Genomic DNA, 20884 nt, shown 5'->3' on the forward strand with positions numbered 1-20884 from the left:
TCCTCCTCCTCCTCCTCCTCCCTCCCTCCCTCCCTCCCTCCCTCCCTCCCTCCCTCCCTCCCTCCCTCCCTCCCTCCCTTCTTTCCTCCTTCCCTCCCTCTCTGCCGCCCTCACTTTCTTCTTCCCTCCTTTCCTCTCTCCTTCCCTCCCTCCCTCCCCATTCCCTTTCTTCCCTCCTCACCGGCAGTTTTGTTGTTTAAATTTTGTTCCATATTAAAATTCAAGTGCTAGCCGTTAGCACTTGGTTATATTTTTACTCAAATACGTGTCAGAACGGAAGTATCTCTTCCGTGTCATGAATCAGGTCTGTCCTTGGACAGTTGGACTCCCAATGATCATGTAGCAGATTATATTAGATTATAATATAAGTATATATATATATATATATATATATATATATTAAACATATATTGCGCTGTCACAAATTATGTATCAATTAGCAATTATTCGCATTAAGTGTTTCGTTGTTGTGGTTTCAGGCTACGTAAGGAGCTGAATGAAGGCGCCTGGTGCCCGGCTAGTCCGAACAACGGCAGCGCCTCACACGTATACGAATGGCTGGAGATAGACCTTGGCCAGCTCAAGGTTTGACCGATTATCGATTATCGATGAGGCGGCGACGCCGCGGCCGCCCGCCGCCGTTTTATCGATGGAGCATTATTACATTAGCATGATTGATTCGCGGCAAAGTGCGTGATTAAAATTACATTTGCTGCCGAATAGTTTTGTGAGCTGGGCGGGGGATGGGAGCGCGGGGGGGGGGGGGTAAGTAGAGGCTCTCGCTGTCGCTCGTGATTCGAGGGGAAAGCTGCGGCGATGTTGACGATGCAGATCGAAAAAAATACGAGCATGGAGATGAGAAGATTGATGAAAATAGTTGGGTATTCACGCGCGCGCATACACGCGCATGCACGCACGTGTGCGCGTACATACGTATGCGCGCGCTTGTGTGCTTACACGCGCATGCACGTACATGACCCCTTACACGCGCATGCACGCCCATGACCCCTTACACACGCATGCACGCACGCGTGCGCTACACGCGCATGCACGCGCTTGTGTGCTTACACACGCATGCACGCACGCGTGCGCCTACATTAGCACGCACGTACGGCTGCGCGCGCGAGCGTGCGTGCGTGCACATGGCTGTGCATGGTCGTCCATAAAAAAATAACGAGCATGCATTCACAATCGGGAGAAGGGAAGGATGTCTGACACCGTCCTCTGTGCGTGCTCACTCATAAAACCATCGGGGTTATTTGTTGCTATAGAAATCGTGTTCACTATGTGGCGTTACAATTGTGAAAACGCAGGGCAGCTAAATCGAAATTCGATCCTATACAGCGGATGGGAGAGAACGCATAGAAAGAGAGACTCGGCGATCGCGAGTGCGTGAGTGAATGAGTGAGCGAGCGAGCAAACGAGCTGGCGGGCGGATGAGTGAGTGAATGAGGGAGGGAGGGGGAGGAAAGGAAGGAAGGAGGGGGAAGAAGGGGAGGTAGAATTAAGGGAGGGAGGGGAGGGGATGGAGGGAGAGCGAGAAGGATGGAAGGAGGAAGGAAGGGGAGGGGTTAGACCAAGGGGGGCGGGATGGATGGAAGGCGGGAGGGAGGGAGGGAGGAATAAAGGGACAATTGGAGGAAGGGAGGAAGGAAGGAAGGAAGAGATGAAGGGATGGAGAGAGTAAGGAAATGAGATAGCAAGGAATGAAGAAAGAGCACTACTAGTGGGGTACATTGCGACAGACAAACGTCCAGTCCGACAAACAGGAGGGGCATGCGTTCGCACGCAATCTCCGATAGAGGGAACTGAGACGTTAACCACTGAGACGACGTCTCGACTACCATACCAATCGCAACGACGCAACACAAGTCGTCGCTACGACTTTTCTATTGGCGGCAGTCACGGCGGCCGCCGTAAAAAAGTTCGCCTGCGCAAAAATAATGAGAACTAATCTAGTCAAGCCGGCGCAAGTTTGCTTTTAATGATGATATCTCGTTATCTCATTAAACACACAACCGAGATTTTCTAACAATTTCGGTCACCGGCCGTCATCCAAGCCATCGCAAGACGCAACGCCGCCAAAATATTTTAAATCTTGAAAAATCCCTCCTTTTCATGATAACGAACAGCGACTAATCTTACTTTTGCCCGAGGTTTGAGGGCGCTCTAACCGCTGTCATTACGTAGGCAAGGATTTAATATAGTTACGCAATTAAGAGGAGAATGTTAGCCTAGCTTTATGAGCGAAGTCAGAGGTAAACATGCACGAAGATGATTGCAAATTCGATAAGACGAGCCTAGAGGGAATCGGGGGAGATACAAACAGGTCTTTGTAAAGTTTGCGGTGAGTTATCATTCTCTAGCGAGCTACGAGAAGCTACGAGAAGCGAAAATGCGTGTAATAGTGTGTTAAAATCTATTTATTAATATAGTCGCAAACTTTCACCACTCTCCGATTAACCGTAGCACAGGTGTATGTGCTTGCGTGTGACTGTCCGCAGTCTTTCCCTTCGTAAAAATGTCCTCGGACTCATCCTTGATCAATGCATAAATATATGTTGACTCACAGAAGATGTCTTGCAATCGAAGATGGGATAGTTAGGAAGTCTTTCGGATAGTTATAAATATAACTCATATAATGTAACATCAACACTTACTACAATAATTGTAACGCTTGCTATATATTATTACACTTACCGTAACGTACACTTACACACAACTGTGTACCCTCTATCGTAAGTGCTACATTATATTCAATCTTGTAGGTTGTGACGAAGGTGGCGACGCAGGGACGGTTCGGCAATGGTAAGGGCCTGGAGTTTGCAGAGTCGTACAAGCTGGAGTACTGGCGGCCAGGCCTCGATAGATTCATGCGCTTCAAGAATCGCAAAGGCGTCGAGGTGCGTCACGTGACTGGCCGTGTGCGCGATCACGAAGCACACGCACATAGTCTAACACATAGTTAGTTACATAGTTTACACACAGTTTATACATAATTTATATATAGTTTATACATGATTACGTACATAATTACTTCCATAGTTACATAATACATACATAGTTTATGCATAGTTGACACAGAGTTACATACATATTTATCAAGAGCGCATTAAGAAGGCATAATGCGCTCTTGATATTTATACATAGTTACTTGTATAGTTACATAGTATTTAAGCAATTTATGCATAGCCACATAGTTGTATAGTTTATAATACTTACATAGTACATGGGTTTTCTATATAGTTTATACATGGTACATTGTCTATGTGCTCGTGGAATGTTAACCAAAAGTGTGTGTACGCATAATATCATATTATGATCTACGTGTACAATAACGGGGATTCTTCCAGCGCCTATGCTACTCCATCCTCAATCCTAGCATCACACATAAGAAATGCCTCACCCAGATCTCTTCCTCGCAAGATTCCGGGAGTCTGGAGACATCTCGTTGCGCGAGTGTACAGCGATATATATATATATATATAGCGTGGGATGTACTGCAATTCAACGCCGCACTGCGATTCTTTTCTTGCAATCACCGCTGCACACCACGTCACAGTGACCGTCGAGTACTAAGATGATACTTACATGCGATGATTGTCGGCATTGTGAAGTGTGTCGCGAAGAAATTGGTCCGATACTCCGCCTACGACATCGCAATCATCTTCAAAAGTTCTGAATTCCTTTCACAGCGCGGCAATGTTCGAGTATAACGTAGCGCACGCAAGCGTACAGTGTTGCAGCGTATCATCTACCTTAATCTTTTTCCTACCCTCTGTCTGACCTATGGTCTGACTTTCCTTGTGGGATCGATAACCGTAACGATATTAAAAAAGACTACATTCACGAAAAGAATTGCATGAATGCTGCTAGTTATGACATCGTGAATAAAAAATTTCCTAATTAAAAAAATGTCGTGTCGTGAAAAGGTGTTTGACGTTTAAGCAAAATGACATTTTAGACTTATGATCGGCATATAACTATTTGTAATGTAGTCGACAACGCGCCCCCTAGTGTGATATGATAGAGATGAATCACTAGATGAATCAACACGTCCGTCACGCGTCACGTGGTTGTGATTGACAGCTGTTGCCCGGCAACACAAACACCTACATGCCCGTGGAGCAGGAAATGGACCCGCCCATCGTCGCATCGCGTGTGCGGTTTGTACCGTTCAGACGCAACCTGCAAATCTGCATGAGGGTGGAAGTCTACGGCTGCATCTGGGAAGGTAAGAGCATGAGGAACTTGTACATATCATACTTGTACATGTGGATACAAAGAAAAGACCAGGAGTGAATAAAAACACTTGTTTGTTTTTATTTACTCCTGATGAGACATAATAAATGTGGATGGGTATAATGCACGTATATTAATTATATATTACATATCGTATATGTGCGCCCGCATGCAAACAACAACGGAGAACAGCCAGACGCACAAATGTACGTACATGCATACATAGAGAAACATAGGCGGATAGACACACATGCACGCACGCACACGTACACACACACACGCACACACACACAAAAATGAAATGCGCAAAAATGCCATTTTGATGCACATATTTTCAAAAATTACCCTACTGTGGAAGGGGAAACACCCTCCCCAGGGGCGTGTACAGGGGGGGTCCAGGGGGTCCGCACCCTCCCTGCTCGCGCAGAAAACGCATCTGAGGGGGTCTAATTTCAAAAAAATTCTGGGGGAGGGCCCCAGACCCCCCCTTCGCGTGCTCGCAAGTATGGATTACGCTTAGACCCCCCCTGGTCCAAATCCGGTACACGCCCCTGCTCCCCCGTTGAGAAATAGCTTCATCACTGTCTTTGGTCGCTTAACTCTTTTCTTCCCTCCCTGAAAAACACTGGCTTCGTACACCATTTTCACTGGTCTAGCTAAGGGTCCACCAACTGGTCGTGTGTAACCTCAGAGCCTTCCGGCGCCACAGGCAGGGGGCCATCGTCCCACGTTGATCGGATCGGAGTGGAAAAAAAAGCGAGGGAGGGGGGTTATTTGCCACTTCTCATATAAGTTACCCCTAATACTGAATTTTAGTGTGCAGAAAATGCCATTTTCATGCACGAATTTTCAAAAATCTCCCTACCGTGGGAAAAAATACCCCTCTCACGCCCTACCCCCCTCGGTCGCTTCGCTCCCTCGCCTTGGCCCCCCATGTTTCAAATTGCTGGCTACGCCACTGGTTATGGCGATCGTGAGTATGAAATGTCATGATTTCTTTCGCATGGAGCGCTATGCTAACATTGCGACAATTTCGACTATACATATATATATATATATATATATATATATGCCATCGCGACCTAAAATTATCTTTGATCTTCTTTACATATCCTAACTATAAATCACGAACAGAGAACCAGTCTATGTCACGTGCGCCATTGTTCCGCGTGCTGTTTCCAGGACTACGAGACGACGATCCCACACAGACAGATGGGCGTTAATCTATACGTCAACTACTCGGCCGCACGCTGCCCGCCAGGGGGCGAGACATTCGCCGAGACGTTTAGGAAGCACGGAGCGCCGACGCAGGAGGCGCCACAGGCGTTCCTCGGTGCGGAGAAGCCAGGTCCTCCGCACAACATGCTGAGTCCTCACCACGGTAGGTTGTCGCCATATCTTACCTGCCCCCTATACAGCAGCGAGTACTGGCGCTGCTTAACAGCGCATCCAGACGGCGTTTCACCGCTTTTGCTTCCCTTTTACAGCCAGAATGCTTTGCGCGTTTCCCCATAATGGGCTCTGGCGCTCGTTCGCGTACTCGTCTTCTGAAATCCCACCGATCGTAGCCAATGACCATCTCACCACATGCATTAGAGATTATATATATATATATATATATATATATATATATATATATATATATATATATATATACATCAATACATATTATCAGGAGTTAATAAAGACAAATCTAAAGACGATTTGTCTTTTATTAAGCTCCTGAATATTATGACTTAGAAATAAGTCCTAATGCCCCCGACTGTCCTGATCTCAGGAAAATCCGAATTTTTTTATTTTTGCTACATGCTCGAGCTATGTTCTTCTAGGGCCTGACTACGCGCTGGTGATGCCGCAGCAGCCTTCCACACCTACCGCGGTTGACGACGATGGCGCCCGCACTGCCGCCGCGCTATCCCAACCCGCGCATACGTCACATGAAACCCAGCGAGGCGCTGTCGCTGCACTACGCTGAGACGGAGCTCTTCCGAGTGCAGAAGATACAGAGCGTGAGCATCGTAGTTAATCGTAGTTATTACTATATATTATCATCTCGCTACCAGTGTATCTTACTACCAGTGTATCTTACTACCAGTGTATCTTACTACCAGTGTATCTTACTACCAGTGTTTCTTACTACTAGTGTATCTTACTACCAGTGTATCTTACTACCAGTGTATCTTACTACTAGTGTATCTTACTACCAGTGTTTCTTACTACTTAGTGATCTTACTACCAGTGTATCTTACTACTACGTATCTTCACTACCAGTGTTTCTTACTACTAGTGTATCTTACTACCAGTGTATCTTACTACCAGTGTATCATTACTTACCAGTGTTTCTTACTACTAGTGTTATCTTACTACCCAGTGTATCTTACTACTAGTGTATCTTACTACCAGTGTATCTTACTACCAGTGTATCTTACTACAGTGTTATCTTACTACCAGTGTATCTTTACTACCAGTGTTTTCTTACTACTAGTGTATCTTACTACAGTGTATCTTACTACCAGTGTATCTTACTAAGTGTATCTTACTACCAGTGTATCTTTACTATCAGTGTACTATTACTACCAGTGTATACTTTACTACTAGTGTATCTTACTACCAGTGTATCTTTACCTACTAGTGTATCTACTCTGTTATCTTACTACCAGTGTTCTTACTACTAGTGTATGTCTTATACTAGTGTATCTTAACTACCAGTGATCTTACTACCAGTGTATTTACTACCAGTGTATCTTACTACCAGTGTATCTTACTACCAGTGTATCTTACTACTAGTGTATCTTACTACCAGTGTATCTTACTACCAGTGTATCTTACTACCAGTGATCATACTACCACCAGTGAATTTTATTAGATTTTACTACCATGCAGTGTATTTTACTGGATTTTACTACCAGTGTATTTTACTGGATTTTACTACCAGTGTATTTTTACTGGATTTACTACCAGTGTATTTTACTGAGGATTTTTTACTACACAATCGTGTTTTACTGGATTTATTATCCGTCCGTATTTACTGGATTCTACACTACCAGTGTGTATTTTAATACCAGTGTGTTTTAACTATCCACTTGTATTTTACTAGCAGCGCATTCTTACTACCAGGTGTATCTTACTACCCAGCCTGTTATTTTACTACCAGTGTGTTTTACTACCACTTGTATGGTTTGAGCTACTAGTGTATTTTACTACCTACGTTCACTCTTTATACTACTATCGTATTTTTACTTACAGTGTTCTTACTACCAGTGTATTTTACTACCAGTGTGTTTTACTACCACTGTATTTTACTAGCAGTGTATTTTACTACCAGTGTATTTTACTACCAGTGTGTTTTACTACCAGTGTATTTTACTACCAGTGTATCTTACTACCAGTGTATTTTACTACCAGTGTGTTTTACTACCAGTGCATTTTACTACCAGTGTATCTTACTACCAGTGTATTTTACTACCAGTGTGTTTTACTACCACTGTATTTTACTACCAGTGTATCTTACTACCAGTGTATTTTACTACCAGTGTATCTTACTACCAGTGTATTTTAATACCAGTGTATCTTACTACCAGTGTGTTTTACTACCACTGTAGTTTACTACCAGTGTATTTTACTACCAGTGTGTTTTACTACCAGGGTATTTTACTATACCATATTATGGTACACTCATACCATGTATTCTGTATCCTATCACAACACTATGAACACTGTACTCTATCTTAGTCACCAACTATTATACCCTAACCGGATAGATTATGTTAATTATCCAAGATATTAGAAAATAACACGTTTGTTAAACGATGTATAATTTGCTAATTAATCAATTTATCATCTCGAGTTAAGTGTGCCAATGCCTGTTAACATAATTATTCAATCTTTTCCCCCACAGCATATGGTTCCAACGATCTGATTACGTTACAGTGTGACAGCGCATGCGCGCGTGGCTGTCACTCGCTCTCATCCACAGATCTCTAAATACTAACTTTGTAACTCTATAACTATGTAAGTATATGGAGATCAGTGCTCTCATTTCTATCATTTTTTGCACCTCTATAGGCTAGCGGCAGCAACATATATGCGGCACCGCCCGACCTTCTGGCGTCAAGAAACAGCCGAGTGACGGAGTTTCCGATTGAGGATCTCGCTTTTTTAGAGAAGCTTGGAGAAGGACAGTTCGGAGAGGTGCGTGGTGATGCGTGGATAACTGGGATTAAGTGTGTGGTGGCGGATCGTATAGTAGGGATAGCGAGGCGGGAGAAACGGGGGAGGGGGTAAGAAACATCACCTGAGACAATTTGCCTATTCTGATCTTGTTCTTTCCTCCCACTATCTCTCGCTATCGCCTACTGTCTCTATCACGCGTTGTTCTCTCCCTTTCTCTTTCTTTCATTTTCTCGCTTTCTCACCCCCTCTCTCTTCTGCTCACTCGCTCTCTGTCTCCGTACCTCCCTCCCCATCTCTCCATCCCTTTCTCCCGTCCTCCTCTTTCCTTTCTTTCCCCTCCTTTCAATCTCTATTTTTCTCGACCCATCTTTCTCCGTCTCCCTCCTCCTTTCCCATCTCCCTCTCCATTCGTGAGCGCCGATATCAAATTGTGATAGGACGATTGCAACCCTTAAAGGACTTCTTGTTTTTAACGATCCAAGATGTGGGAAGATTTATATAATCGCGCACTCTGAACACCGAATCGTTCTTTCCATGTTCGTTATACGACCAGTAACATTGCGGGTTTACGACAAATTGATATCTCAACGTTCGTCGTAACGCGAGCACTAAAAACTGTCGCCTAAAATCATCGAATAAAAATTTTAAAATTAATTTTCGCAAAACCTCGCCTGCGCGAAAGCACGGATATTAGCAAACGCCGGGATATTCCTAGCTCGGTTCGTACGATTATCACATCGCATGCGAAGCTTTCTGACGCTACGTACATGCTGACTCGCTCGCTCGACTGTTCCCGCGCCCTGCGGCGGCTTGGTTCTCTTTGGGGGATGCGCGCGCCGAGCGTGCATGATGGATTAGTGTGGAGGCGGCCGTCAGCAGACGATAGTCGGAGATGCGGGGAATTCGATGATGAATTGGGGGAAAAATGAGTGAGTCACCCACGGATTGTTGGTATGCAGCATCCCAGCGTGCGTGCGTGCGTCTGCGCGTGCGTGCGTATGTGCGTGCGTGCGTGCATGTGTGTGCGCTTATGTGCGTGCGAGCGGGTGTGCGTGCGTGCGTGCTGGGTCGCCACCAACGATTTGTAATGAAATGAAACGTTTGTATAGGCATGAACATAGTACTAGTATAGAGGTGTTCATGGCTTCAGTGCAGTGCGTCGTTGTGCCGTAGGCCCTACTGTCATCTGTAGCCATCTGTGTGCTGCCATCGCCTCAGAGAATAGAAGGCAGTGTTTTGGTGTGACGTTCAAATTCTTCTGGAAATTGACCTGTGTGCTCATTTCCAGTCGTGTTGGGGGAGAGGTGGGCGGGTGCCCCTTGCTGTGGAACGGTCAGTGATTTCACACGCAGTGCGAACCACTCTGTTATTCAGGTGCACGTCTGCGAGACGGCGGCCATGTCTGATCTTGATTATTCGCCAGGCCATACCAGCGACAACGGTAAATCCCTCGTTGTCATCAAGATACTGGGGAGCGACGCCACGCAGGATGTCCGGTAAGAATGACAATATTGGTGACGATGCACTTACTAGTCAAACCTGTATTAAACATATATTTAACTTGTATTAAGTCTGTATTTAAACTTTATTAAATCTGTATTGAACCTGTATTAAACCTGTATTAAACATGTATTTAACTTGTATTAAGTCTGTATTTAAACTTTATTAAATCTCTATTGAACCTGTATTAAACTTGTGTTTAATTATAACCTGTATTAATATATTATGCCGCATCAATGTTTTAATGGGATCTAACTAATGCGGAGAACTCCTTACTAGTCTACCCTGTATAAATCCTGTATCGAACCTCTATTAAACCTATATCGAAACTGTATTAAACCTGTATTAAATCTGCGTTTAACCTGTATTAATGCACTATGCCGCGTCAATATTTCAATGGTATCTAACTAAGGCAGAGAACTTCTTACTACTCTCACCTTCATTAAACCTGTATTAAACATGAGTTTAACCCGTATTAATACACTACGTTGCAACAATGTTTTAATGGTAGGGCCTATCTAACTAAAGCAGAGAACTTCTTACTACTCTAACCTTTATTAAACCTGTATTAAATCTGCGTTTAACCCGTATTAATACACTATGCCGCGTCAATATTTCAACGGTATCTAACTAAGACAGAGAACTTCTTACTACTCTAACCTTTATTAAACCTGTATTAAATCTGCGTTTAACCCGTATTAATACACTACGTTGCCTCAATGTTTTAATGGTATCTAACTAAAGCAGAGAACTTCTTACTACTCTAACCTTCATTAACTATGTCGATGCTGTCGCGCTGGCTGCTCGTCAGCGAGGTGTCGTTCGACTCCGGTAGGTATATACGCAAGTGAGGTGTGTGTGTGGGTTGGGGGAGGGGGGTGAGTGGTTGTAGGGGGACGGTGTGTGTGTGTTTGTGTTTGTGCGTGTGTGTGGGGGGGGGGCGTGTATGTATGGGGGTGTCCCTTTCCTCCTACCTCGTCTCTTCCATCCTTCCCCATCTCCTCCATCCTTCTTCACCTCTTCCCCCTCTCTTATCTCTCCCTTCCTCAATCATCTCTCCTCTCCTCCCTCATCTTCTTTATCCTCAAATCTCTCTCCTCTTCCATTGTCTCTCTCCTTCTCCCTTATCTCTATCCTTCTCCCTTATCTCTCTTCATCCCACATCTATCTCCTCCCGTCTCATCTCTCGCTTCCTCCCTCAACCCCTTGTTCTCAATTATCTCCCCCACCCTCCTTCAAATACAACTGCTAGTCGGCATGCCTCGGTCTTTCGTAGTCTCTTTCGATTTTTCCGCTTCCGTCAATTTTAAGCAAGAAAAACGGTCGCTGAGTGACTAAGGGGGATTTGGTAATTAGTTAGACCGAGGTGTGGCGCTCCACTCGGCACGTTTGATGTTGGTCAACATATGGACAGGTTCACATGTCATTCTAGCAGGGATAATACACGAAAACATACTCTCGCTACGATTCTATAACGAGAAAGAGAGTGTGACAGATGCAGGGAGAGAGTGTGTGCGAGAGAGGCAGGGAGAGAGCGAGAGCGGGAGAGTGAGAAAGTGTGAAAATGAGCGAGGAGGAGGAGGAAGAAGAAGGCGAGCTAATGACACAAAGAGAGAGAGAGAGAGAGAGAGAGAGAGAGAGAGAGAAAGAGAGAGAGAGAGAGAGCGCGCGCGAGAGAAGGAAAGACCGCGACATTTAGAGTACATAAACTATTTATATTTATTTCACTTTTTTTGAAATACTGCAGTTGTGCGCTGCAACAGCTGAATACATCGGGATAATGTATCGCCGAAGCTATGAAATTCTGCAAACATGAACTAATATTATAACGATCACAAAAGCCACATCCAAGTGCATGTAGGTAAATGCATGCATGCATCCGTGCATGCTTGCTTGCGTGCGTGCGTGTAAACGCGCGTACCTGAGCTCCGATGGCAGTAAATGCATGCATGCGTCCGTGCATGCTTGCGGGCGTGCGGGCGTGTATTCGCGAGTACCTGAGCTCCGGTATATTCTTGCCTCATTGCCATCAGTGCCTGCTGTCGGTGCCTACATTAAGGAGGATGAGACGGGAACTACAGAGCTGGACGAGGTGTTACAGTCAGCGAGGCTACCGCCGCTCAACGACTGGGCGGCCGTCGAAGAAGGTAGTGTTCAGTCAAAAATCAAAGTCAGTTCAAAGTCAGGTTCTGAAACGAATGTTGACGTGATCTCACCCGATACAAAAAAATATTCTCCGCAACGCCGATGATCGAGATGTCAGTGTATAATAATTATAAGAACACAGTTTGCGCAAGCGTTGCGTCGTATCCGAATCGGATGGAGAGAAAATACAGCCATATATCTATTCACATCTTTCAAACGCACAAAAACTTATCACGTCTCCGTATCTTTAAATTTGAGCAAACATCAAATGTCATTTTACGGATTTCGACGAGTATTAGAGTGTATCCTTGTTAGATTATCTTATTGTTGATTCAATTACGATAGCGACATAGACGAACGGGGCAGAGAAAGCTATACGGTTTATGTGCGTTTCGACGATAGATACTTTGATGGGTTTACTTATACTATCGTGAATTTTTTTTTTACTAGAACTGTCAGATGTTTTACTAACCCGACCAGGCTGTACGACTGTATAGCCGCTACGCAGTGTTAAGAGCGGCAGTCACTTATGGCTAGTGATTCGTGTGTCGTAAATGTGTAGCGATGAGTATTGAACGTGACTACAACGTGTATAAACAACAAACAACAACCGGTTAAAAAACAAATGTTAAACGCTTTAATACTGCTAATAACTGTAATTTTTCAGGAGCATTTATTTTGAAAACGTTGTGTTGTGTTGTATTGTGTCGTGTCGTGTTTTCATTGTGTTGTGTTGTGTCGTGTCATGTCGCGTGGTTTAGTAGTGCTGTGTTGTATCGTGTAGTGTGGTTTAGTAGTGTTGCGTTGCGTTGCATCAAACGTTGTATGGTGACGACACACTACAGCTGACGACTATTCTAACCGGGAAGTTTTGCCGACAAAGACCTGTCACCTGTGCAGGCAAATGTAGAGCTCACTGCGTCATCTGTCCTTTCTATATTCTAGTAGTCAGTTTCAACTGAAGTTATTCTCAATTCACCGTTATTTCCAAAGCTATCAGCCGTTATTTCTTTATATAATCGCGAGCGCGGTAGAGTCGTAAAGACAAAATGCAATGCTTAAAACGCGATTATCTTGCAATGTAAATTGGTAATAATATTACGAGAGATGAGAGCGTCAGAAACTTTTACGACCCGATCACATACAGGAAGGCAGCTTCATAATGCGCGAGAGATGCAAGACATTTAAGCGAGCAGACGTGGCGGTGAATCAATGGCGGATCTCTGCCTTTGTCGCGCTTCCTTTTCCTTTTTTATCGTTGATCTGTTGATTTCAAAAACTTGCCCGCAGAAGAGCGTTTTTAATGCGGCGGGAGGAAGAAAATCTTTCCCCACTCTCGAGCGGAAAATCCCCAAACCTGCCGACGGCGGCGCAAGCGCAGTTGAACGTTGTTATGAAGTAAATTCTCGTCTGCATCGGGGAATATCTTTCTCGCGCGCTCGATCGTATCCAGCCGATAGCAACTGTGGAGGAGAAATCCCGCGCTAGCGCGAAAATATCGAGGCGGCGCTTGCTCGACGCGACGACGAAAATTTTTTACGGGTGAGTTAGTTATGCGCGCACGAAATGTGTAGCAGTACGAGGCAAGATCGTTGAGGAGAGAGCGTGGGGTGCGGAGGTGGTGGGGTGGTGAGGAGGGTTGAAAGGGAATAGGGTTAGGGTTGGGATTAGGGCAGGTGTGTGGGATGGGGAGGAGGGCAGGAGGGCATAGGACCGTGGGGTGGGGATGAGGGGTATGACCATGGGGTGGGGAGGAGGGTGGTAGGAGCGTGGTTGGTGACGAGGGTAGGAGCGTGGGTGCAAGTACAAGGCCGTGAAGGTCATATGGGTCGGGTGAGAGTAGCGGGGGAGTTGAGGATGGAATGGATTGGGCACGTGTGTAGAGAGCACATGGGGGTCGTGACATGCAGTGAAGAGACTCCTCGCGGGGTGGGTGGTGGGGTGGTGGGGAAGGACGTCATTTGTGCTGAGTGCACTTCCCTTCCGGGAAGATACAGCATTAATTACAGCGTAAAACCGAATTAGCACTTTTCGTCCGCGTTCTTAATTACGTAAACGCAGACAATAATACTTGCGCCCGTGGCGCTTAATAACGGCAGTAGAATGCAGTTATAGTTTTTAATCACGCAACAGAACCCAGCGACTGTACATTTTCTTATAGGTTTTTGACGCAAGACGTACTGGCGCGGTTGCACCGGGGAGGGGGGGCGTATTTTAAGTATTCTCGGCTAATTTACTGAAACCTCACTGTCACTATCGGTGGTAGGCGGTAACAAATATTTGAGTCAAACATCTATTTTGGTGATTGATTGCAGACGGCGAGAGGGGACCGGACAATTTCAGACTCGACATAAAGGGTTTCGGAAAAGGCTACGAGTGGGTCGGCTGGAAGAACGACACAGGAGCCAGGCTGTCTCCAGTAGAGGTAGGGCGCCTTTGCGCGATTTCAATGCCTGCCCTGCGTAATTACATACGCCCACCTTTCAGAAATATCACGCAAGCCGGAAATGAAAGTATACAGTTTAATTTCGGTTTGATTAGGTCGGGTTATTAAAATGAACTTCTACGTATTGAGGTAGATTTGTATAGATCGATTTAATGACATTTCTGCATGGACAGATAAAAATGCAGCCGTAATCTAAATAGTTTAACTGCTTGCAGTCTCTATATTGTATCAATTTTTTGAATTCCATATTTTGGCTGTAACCGCGTACCACACTTGCAAATAATAAATATTTTTCGTCGTAAAGACCACATAAAGGTCACACACTTGAGTAGCCTACATAGCACCTACGGTAAAATGAACACAGACGTAAATTATATAAAAAAAGAAACCAAAATTGAAAAATAAATCGGCACCATGTGTTGACTATTGCCCGCTATGTGTGTTCAGGTGTAATTAAGTCCCCTGACATGCATTCCCTGTCCTCCCAAAATGGCCGATCTCGCTTTACCAAAAAAACATTGGTAATTGAGAACGGTGAAATGTCAAAATCCGAAACCGGTGTTAGGGCGCGCAACTCTGACAGAAAATGCACCAAATGTATCACTTTAGCTGAATATTATATCGTTTGAATAATATGCGTAATAAATCATTAATGCTGACGCGAACCACGCATTACCATTTATTTCTACGAGTTTCTCAATCGAAATAAATTTTTTAGGCTGGTGCACACAGGTCAGAGAGCTTTTATTTGCTTCTGCCGTCTGGTTTTCTGCCGAATATCAATATTCACGTCTCTCAAAACACCACAAGCTTTCAGCACCAGCTCATGGCTAACATTAACTGTTTCTGTAATGGTGTGGCGGCTACAAGAGAGGTTAGAGACTTTGCTTGTAATTGCACACGTTCCCACACAAATGCAGTCAGCTGTGTTAGTTTTATACACTAAACTAAAATCAGCCAGTCTGTAATATTTAATAATTGTGGCACATCTTGTGCCTTTCCCACGAAGAGAATCGCCATATATAATTAAATACTGTATCATGTAGAACTATATATACCGTTTATTTGCCATTCCGCTATAAAGTCAACCTTTAATGTCGCACAGGGCGGTTAGTTTCGTAGTCGATCAACATTTCACATTCGCTTTGATGTTTGAATGTTGATTGTTTGATCCTCTCTAAATCGGTAGTCAGCGACCAAACATCAAACAAACATCATTATTTGTGTTCTAGTTATATAATGAACTGCACTTCGCACCCAAGAAAGATAGATACGTTATTCATTACCGTCGCTACTGGCTGAATTTTATTGGTATTATATTGGAAATCATTCAAATAATTAGCACACCCAAATACACAGCGAACCCGGTATCTTTCCCATTATTTATACGCTTATAGATGAACGCTGCCCAAATACTGTGCAGTATTCGTTCACGAAAAAAGTCGTTGATTGCGCATGCGCATTGCCTTCGGTTTTCGGCAATATCTAGCTTTACGGATCGAGCTAACGGTAATGTCAACTCCGTTTGTCGTGTGCGGCCCCCTGCTAGCGCTTTGCGTGTGCTCGTTTGACCTTTGTCCTACGAAGGATGAACGCTGATGCAATAATCTAAAGTTTACAATTGCGCGGCTGCTAAAAAAAAATCGTTACAAAATGCGCGGGAGCAAGAATAACATAATGCACAATGACACACGTTAAACAGCAGCGGCGTGCACTACTGTTTATCGAGGCAATGCGGCGTGCACGAGAATAAATATTTGAATACTAAGCCAGAAAAACGCGTTTAAAGAGAGTCGACGAAGCGACTCAGCGAGTTGGTCTTTAACAGTGGGCGGTCGAGATAGAATTTCAGATTACATTGATCGGACAAGACTGTTTTCACATCGGCACTGATTGAATTCGCGCACTCGCTGAATTTCTTCGGCTCTTGTCGAAGCGTTTGTCGAAGAAATCGTCCAGCGACAACAAGCCCAAAATAGAACGCCGTATAGCGGTCGTCGCTCGCTGTGACACGCCAGAAGACGAAACTCACTTGAACCCGTTTGAAACCCGGATAGAAGCAATTCACCTGTTAGCGGCGGAGGCATTGTGCACAGTGCTAAACACTGTGCAAATGTTAGCTAGTTCTGCCGGAGTAATTCCGCGATAGATTTTCCCCCATCGGATCCGGATGTCTAAATAATCCGAGGTAACATCATCCTCTAATGGATTTTCTAGTGTGGGGGAGGGGTTGTGGACTGAATCCAGAAGTCCATGAACTCACAGTACGCTCAACGACTTGTCGAGTCATTCTAATGGAGTTGTATGATGGGAATCGTTCAGAAATAGTAGTGTTTCTGAGCAGTATCTCAAAACGTACTTCAGTGCTTCCCCATAAAGAGTTTACTCATGAGTAAGAATTGGGAAAACCTGTCTCTTTCTTCCTATTGTCTCCTATAACGTCTTTCTTTTCGCCTTAGCACTCACTCGCCACCCATCTCCTAGCGTCTTCTAGCGTCTTACAGTGTCTCACAGCGTGTCCTAACGTATTATTACTCTAACCTTCATTAACCCTGTATTAAACATGAATTTAACCCGTATTAATACACTACGTTGCATCAATGTTTTAATGGTATCTAACTAATGCAGAGAACTCCTTACTACGTCGGTCTGCTACAGCTGCATTATCGTATACAGTCGAACTTGTAATTAGTGGTCACAAAATACATATTTAATGGGAAAGTCCCAAAATTGTCCTTTATAGACAGGTGTCCGTTCAATAGAGGTCATATACCAGCAAAACTGCTACTCGACGGAAAGTGTACATTCTAGAGTGGTAACCGCTAACACATCTCTGACATATTATATCGCGTCGCTGTTTTTATGGCACCAAATGCGTTTTCATTTGATAAATATCTAAGAAAAATCTTTTGGAAACGTTAAACGTGTCCTTTATTGACTAGTAGCCGCTAATGGAAGTTTGACTGTATACATTATATTTCCTAGCTTTTTCATGGCGCCATATACTTTTTCATTTAATAAAATTGCAAAAATCGTTCGAATGTAGATTTCCAAGCAAAATGTCCTAATTATCGACTGAATAAATTGATTTTATATGTCCTAAAAAAACACAATTTGATTCATATTCGGCGGTAACATAACCCATTTCGTAACCAGCAAAGACCGAGTATGAAGAGAACTTGGGTATTCTGTTACAATTGAAAACAAATTGTAGTTCCACAGGGAACACTCAATAGCGCGATTTTATGGAGACAGCTGGAAATTACAAAACAGCGACAGACACTTTCGCTGCCTACGCAGACACGGTTATTGATAAATGACGCGACGTATGTTGCATCATGCCATGTAAAGTTATATATATCTCTATATATATATATATATATATATAGAGAGAGAGAGAGAGAGAGAGAGAGAGAGAGAGAGAGAGAGAGAGAGAGAGAGAGAGAGTGTGTGCGCACGAGAGCGCGAGCGCCACACATACAGAGAGAGAGAGAGAGAGAGAGAGAACGTGCGAGAGAGATAGAGAACGCGAGAGCGAGCTCTCTATATATATAATGTGTAGCCACTCTCCACGTGCACGCACTCCACTCTGGCATGATCATTACTCGTGCTGCCCTCTGTGTGTCCCCGCAGGCAGGACTTTCTGAAGGAGGCGCGCATTCTGTCGCGCTTGAAAGACGCGAACATCGTGCGCGTGCTGGGCGTCTGCTCGCGCGTAGATCCCGTCTGCATCGTCATGGAGTACATGAAGAACGGAGACCTCAACCAGTTCCTACAGCAGTACGAGTTGGAGGAATCATTCTCGAACTCCTCTGGCTCGCTCCCCTGGCTAAATCATCTCGCGCCGTCTGTAGACGGAATTGGAGAGAGAGAGAGAGAGAGAGAGGAAGCGAGAAAGAGAGAGAGAGAGAGAGAGAGAGAGAGAGAGAGAGAGAGAGAGAGAGAGGAAGGGAAAAAGAGAGAGAGAGAGAGAAAGAGTGAGAGAGAAAGCGAGCGAGTGCAATACGATTAATGCAACTTTTAATGAGCTTTCTATATCAGATAAGGTCTATATGAACGCAAACCGATGGTAGCGTCTACACTCTGACAAAGTGTTTCACGCAAACTCCCGCCACACACTATTCACGCCACTAATGGCCCCGCATGGAAATTTCCATCGATGTATAAACATTTTTAAAATGAATAAATTGTCGCCCATATTCAAATTGATGCTGAATAAAGCCGTAAGACGAGAACCAATATCGCAGTTGAACTAGTGAGAGAGTCATATGGCGGACGATTTCACGGGCGTGCATAAATAAGGCGTTGTGTGGGCATGCGCGCTCTTATGGACGTCTGATGGCAGTGACGACGCCGAACAACGGCAAGAGAGAGGAAGGAAGGAAGAGAGGGACGGAGGGAGAGAAGTAGAGGGGAGGAAGGGGGGGGAGAAAGCGATGGGAAGAGAGGGAGCGGAGGAAGAGGGGGAGGGACGGAGGGAGGAAGGAAGAGAGGGACGGAGGGAGGGAAGTAGAGGGGGAGAGGGGAGGAAAAGAAGGAGAGGGAAAAGAGAGGGAGCGGAGGAAGAGGGGGAGGGACAGAGGGAGGAAGGGACGAAGGGATGGAGGGAAAGAGGGAGAAAAGAAGAGGGGACGAGCGAGCGAGGGGGGTTTAAGGAACGGAGGGAGGGAGAGTGGGAGAGATGGAGAAAGGGAGAAAGAAAAATAGCGAGGGAGGGCGGAAATGGAAGGGAGTAAGGAAGTTAGGGTTAGGAGGACGAGGATAGCTAGAGAGGGAAGAAGAGAGGGAGAGTGGGTGAAATGGAGGGAGGGAGAGAGCGAGTGAGAGAGTGGGAAGGAAGGGGAACAAGCGACATTTGCGAGTTTCATCACGAGGCTGATACGGTGAATGACGAATGAGGCAAAACCAGACCCTGGCTTCATGCAGAATTTACACTCACACACAGATAGCCGCATCACCGCACACACACACACGCTCACTCGGCATGCGCGCCACTACCTATATACACTGTACGCTTCGCACACACGCTCAGCCTCATAGCAAACCTCACACGCAACTCAAACCTTCCCTAATAAAGCCATCTCTAATAAAGCTATCCTTACTCAAGCCTTCCCTACTAATGCTATCCCTACTGAAGCATTCCCTACTGAAGCATTCCCTATCCCTACTGAAACTATCCTTACTAATGCTATCTTTACTAAAACTATCCCTACTAAAGCTATCCCTACTGAAACTATCCTTACTAATGCTATCCTTACTAATGCTATCCTTAGTAATGCTATTCCTACTAAATATATCCCTACTAAATATATCCCTACTAAAGCTATTACTAGTAATGCTATTCCTACTAAATATATCCTTACTGAATCTATCCCTACTAAAGCTATTCCTAGTAATGCTATTCCTACTAAATATATCCCTACTGAATCTATCCCTACTAAAGCTATTCCTACTAAATATATCCTTACTAAAGCTATTCCTAGTAATGCTATTCCTACTAAATATATCCCTACTGAATCTATCAGTGTGTGTGCGTGCGTGCGTGCGAGCGTTTGTGCGCGTGTGCGTGCGCGCTGCCGCATGTTACAATGCGCCACGTCTGCCGGTAAAATACAAGACGATACAGAACTAGTAAATACCTATACCTATATATATATATAACTATATACACGCATATATATATATATATGCGGTTAATAAAAATCGCGTGATATGCATATGCGGGTTAATAATAAAGTTTCGAAATGTAAGATCGCCCCCGGTGTGCCTAGTAATATATATATATATATGACTTAACTAAAAAACAAGCGCATGTCGACATGCCATGGCTCCCTCGGGCAGGCATAGGCAGGTGCATGGGTCGCGCAATCCACCGTCACACCGGTGCTGATCTACAGGTAAGCGTCGGCGTGGCTCCAGCAGCAGATACAGTTTACCTGCGTGGTGACTCATACCGTGAAGCAGGGAGAAGCAGGAAAACAGGAAAGCATGGATGCAGGAAAGCAGGAAGAGGTAGGGAAGCAGGGATGCAGGAAAGCAGGAAAGCAGGAAAGCAGGAAAGCAGGAAAGCAGGAAAGCAGGGAAGCAGGGAAGCAGGGATCCAGGAAAGCAGGAAAGCAGGGGGAAGCAGGAAGCCAACCAGCCACACAGTAGCAGACGCGGGTTTGTGGTAGTGCGATCTGTATCGTCGTTCTTCCGCGTGTATTGTGCGCCTGTGATAAACAGCATCACACAGCAGTACAGCCGCACCTCTCAGTAATAACGCGATGAAACTTGTCGCTAATACTGAAAACGCATTGGTGGCTGTAATATATGTTTATATATATACATATAATATATTGAAATATAAGTGGCTTTTATGCATATAAAGTTATATAT

The 20884-nt window shown here is 44.7% G+C and overlaps 2 protein-coding genes across 2 annotated transcripts; both read left to right on the forward strand.

Annotated features, from left to right (window-relative positions):
- Window positions 1-479: 479 nt before the first annotated feature.
- LOC106815559 (discoidin domain-containing receptor A-like) lies at window positions 480-4302 on the forward strand (the record flags this gene model as incomplete). The annotated part of the gene is made up of 3 exons (XM_014820030.1): window positions 480-585; window positions 2769-2903; window positions 4090-4302. Coding segments are annotated over 3 exons (454 nt in total), but the record flags the coding sequence as incomplete, so codon positions are not given.
- Window positions 4303-5434: 1132 nt separating this feature from the next.
- On the forward strand, window positions 5435-20659 carry LOC106815560 (discoidin domain-containing receptor 2-like). The gene is made up of 6 exons (XM_014820031.1): window positions 5435-5623; window positions 6072-6251; window positions 8308-8433; window positions 9790-9911; window positions 18140-18356; window positions 20471-20659. The coding sequence occupies exons 2-6, from the start codon at window positions 6132-6134 to the stop codon at window positions 20657-20659; spliced, it is 774 nt and encodes a 257-aa protein (XP_014675517.1). The 5' UTR covers window positions 5435-5623; window positions 6072-6131.
- Window positions 20660-20884: the final 225 nt, after the last annotated feature.

This window comes from Priapulus caudatus, unplaced genomic scaffold, assembly GCF_000485595.1.
Source record: "Priapulus caudatus unplaced genomic scaffold, Priapulus_caudatus-5.0.1 Scaffold1148, whole genome shotgun sequence".
Lineage (NCBI taxonomy): Eukaryota > Metazoa > Priapulida > Priapulimorpha > Priapulimorphida > Priapulidae > Priapulus > Priapulus caudatus.

What these genes read in the sequence shown, in the direction of transcription:
- LOC106815560 (XM_014820031.1), top strand. Translation starts at nt 6,132, where the DNA reads ATGGCGCCCGCACTGCCGCCGCGCTATCCCAACCCGCGCATACGTCAC. An exon ending in GAGTGCAGAAGATACAGAGC is followed by an intron (nt 6,252 to 8,307) that starts GTGAGCATCGTA and finishes GCACCTCTATAG; the next exon opens with GCTAGCGGCAGCAACATATA. An exon ending in TAAATCATCTCGCGCCGTCT is followed by an intron (nt 18,357 to 20,470) that starts GTAGACGGAATT and finishes ACCGTGAAGCAG; the next exon opens with GGAGAAGCAGGAAAACAGGA.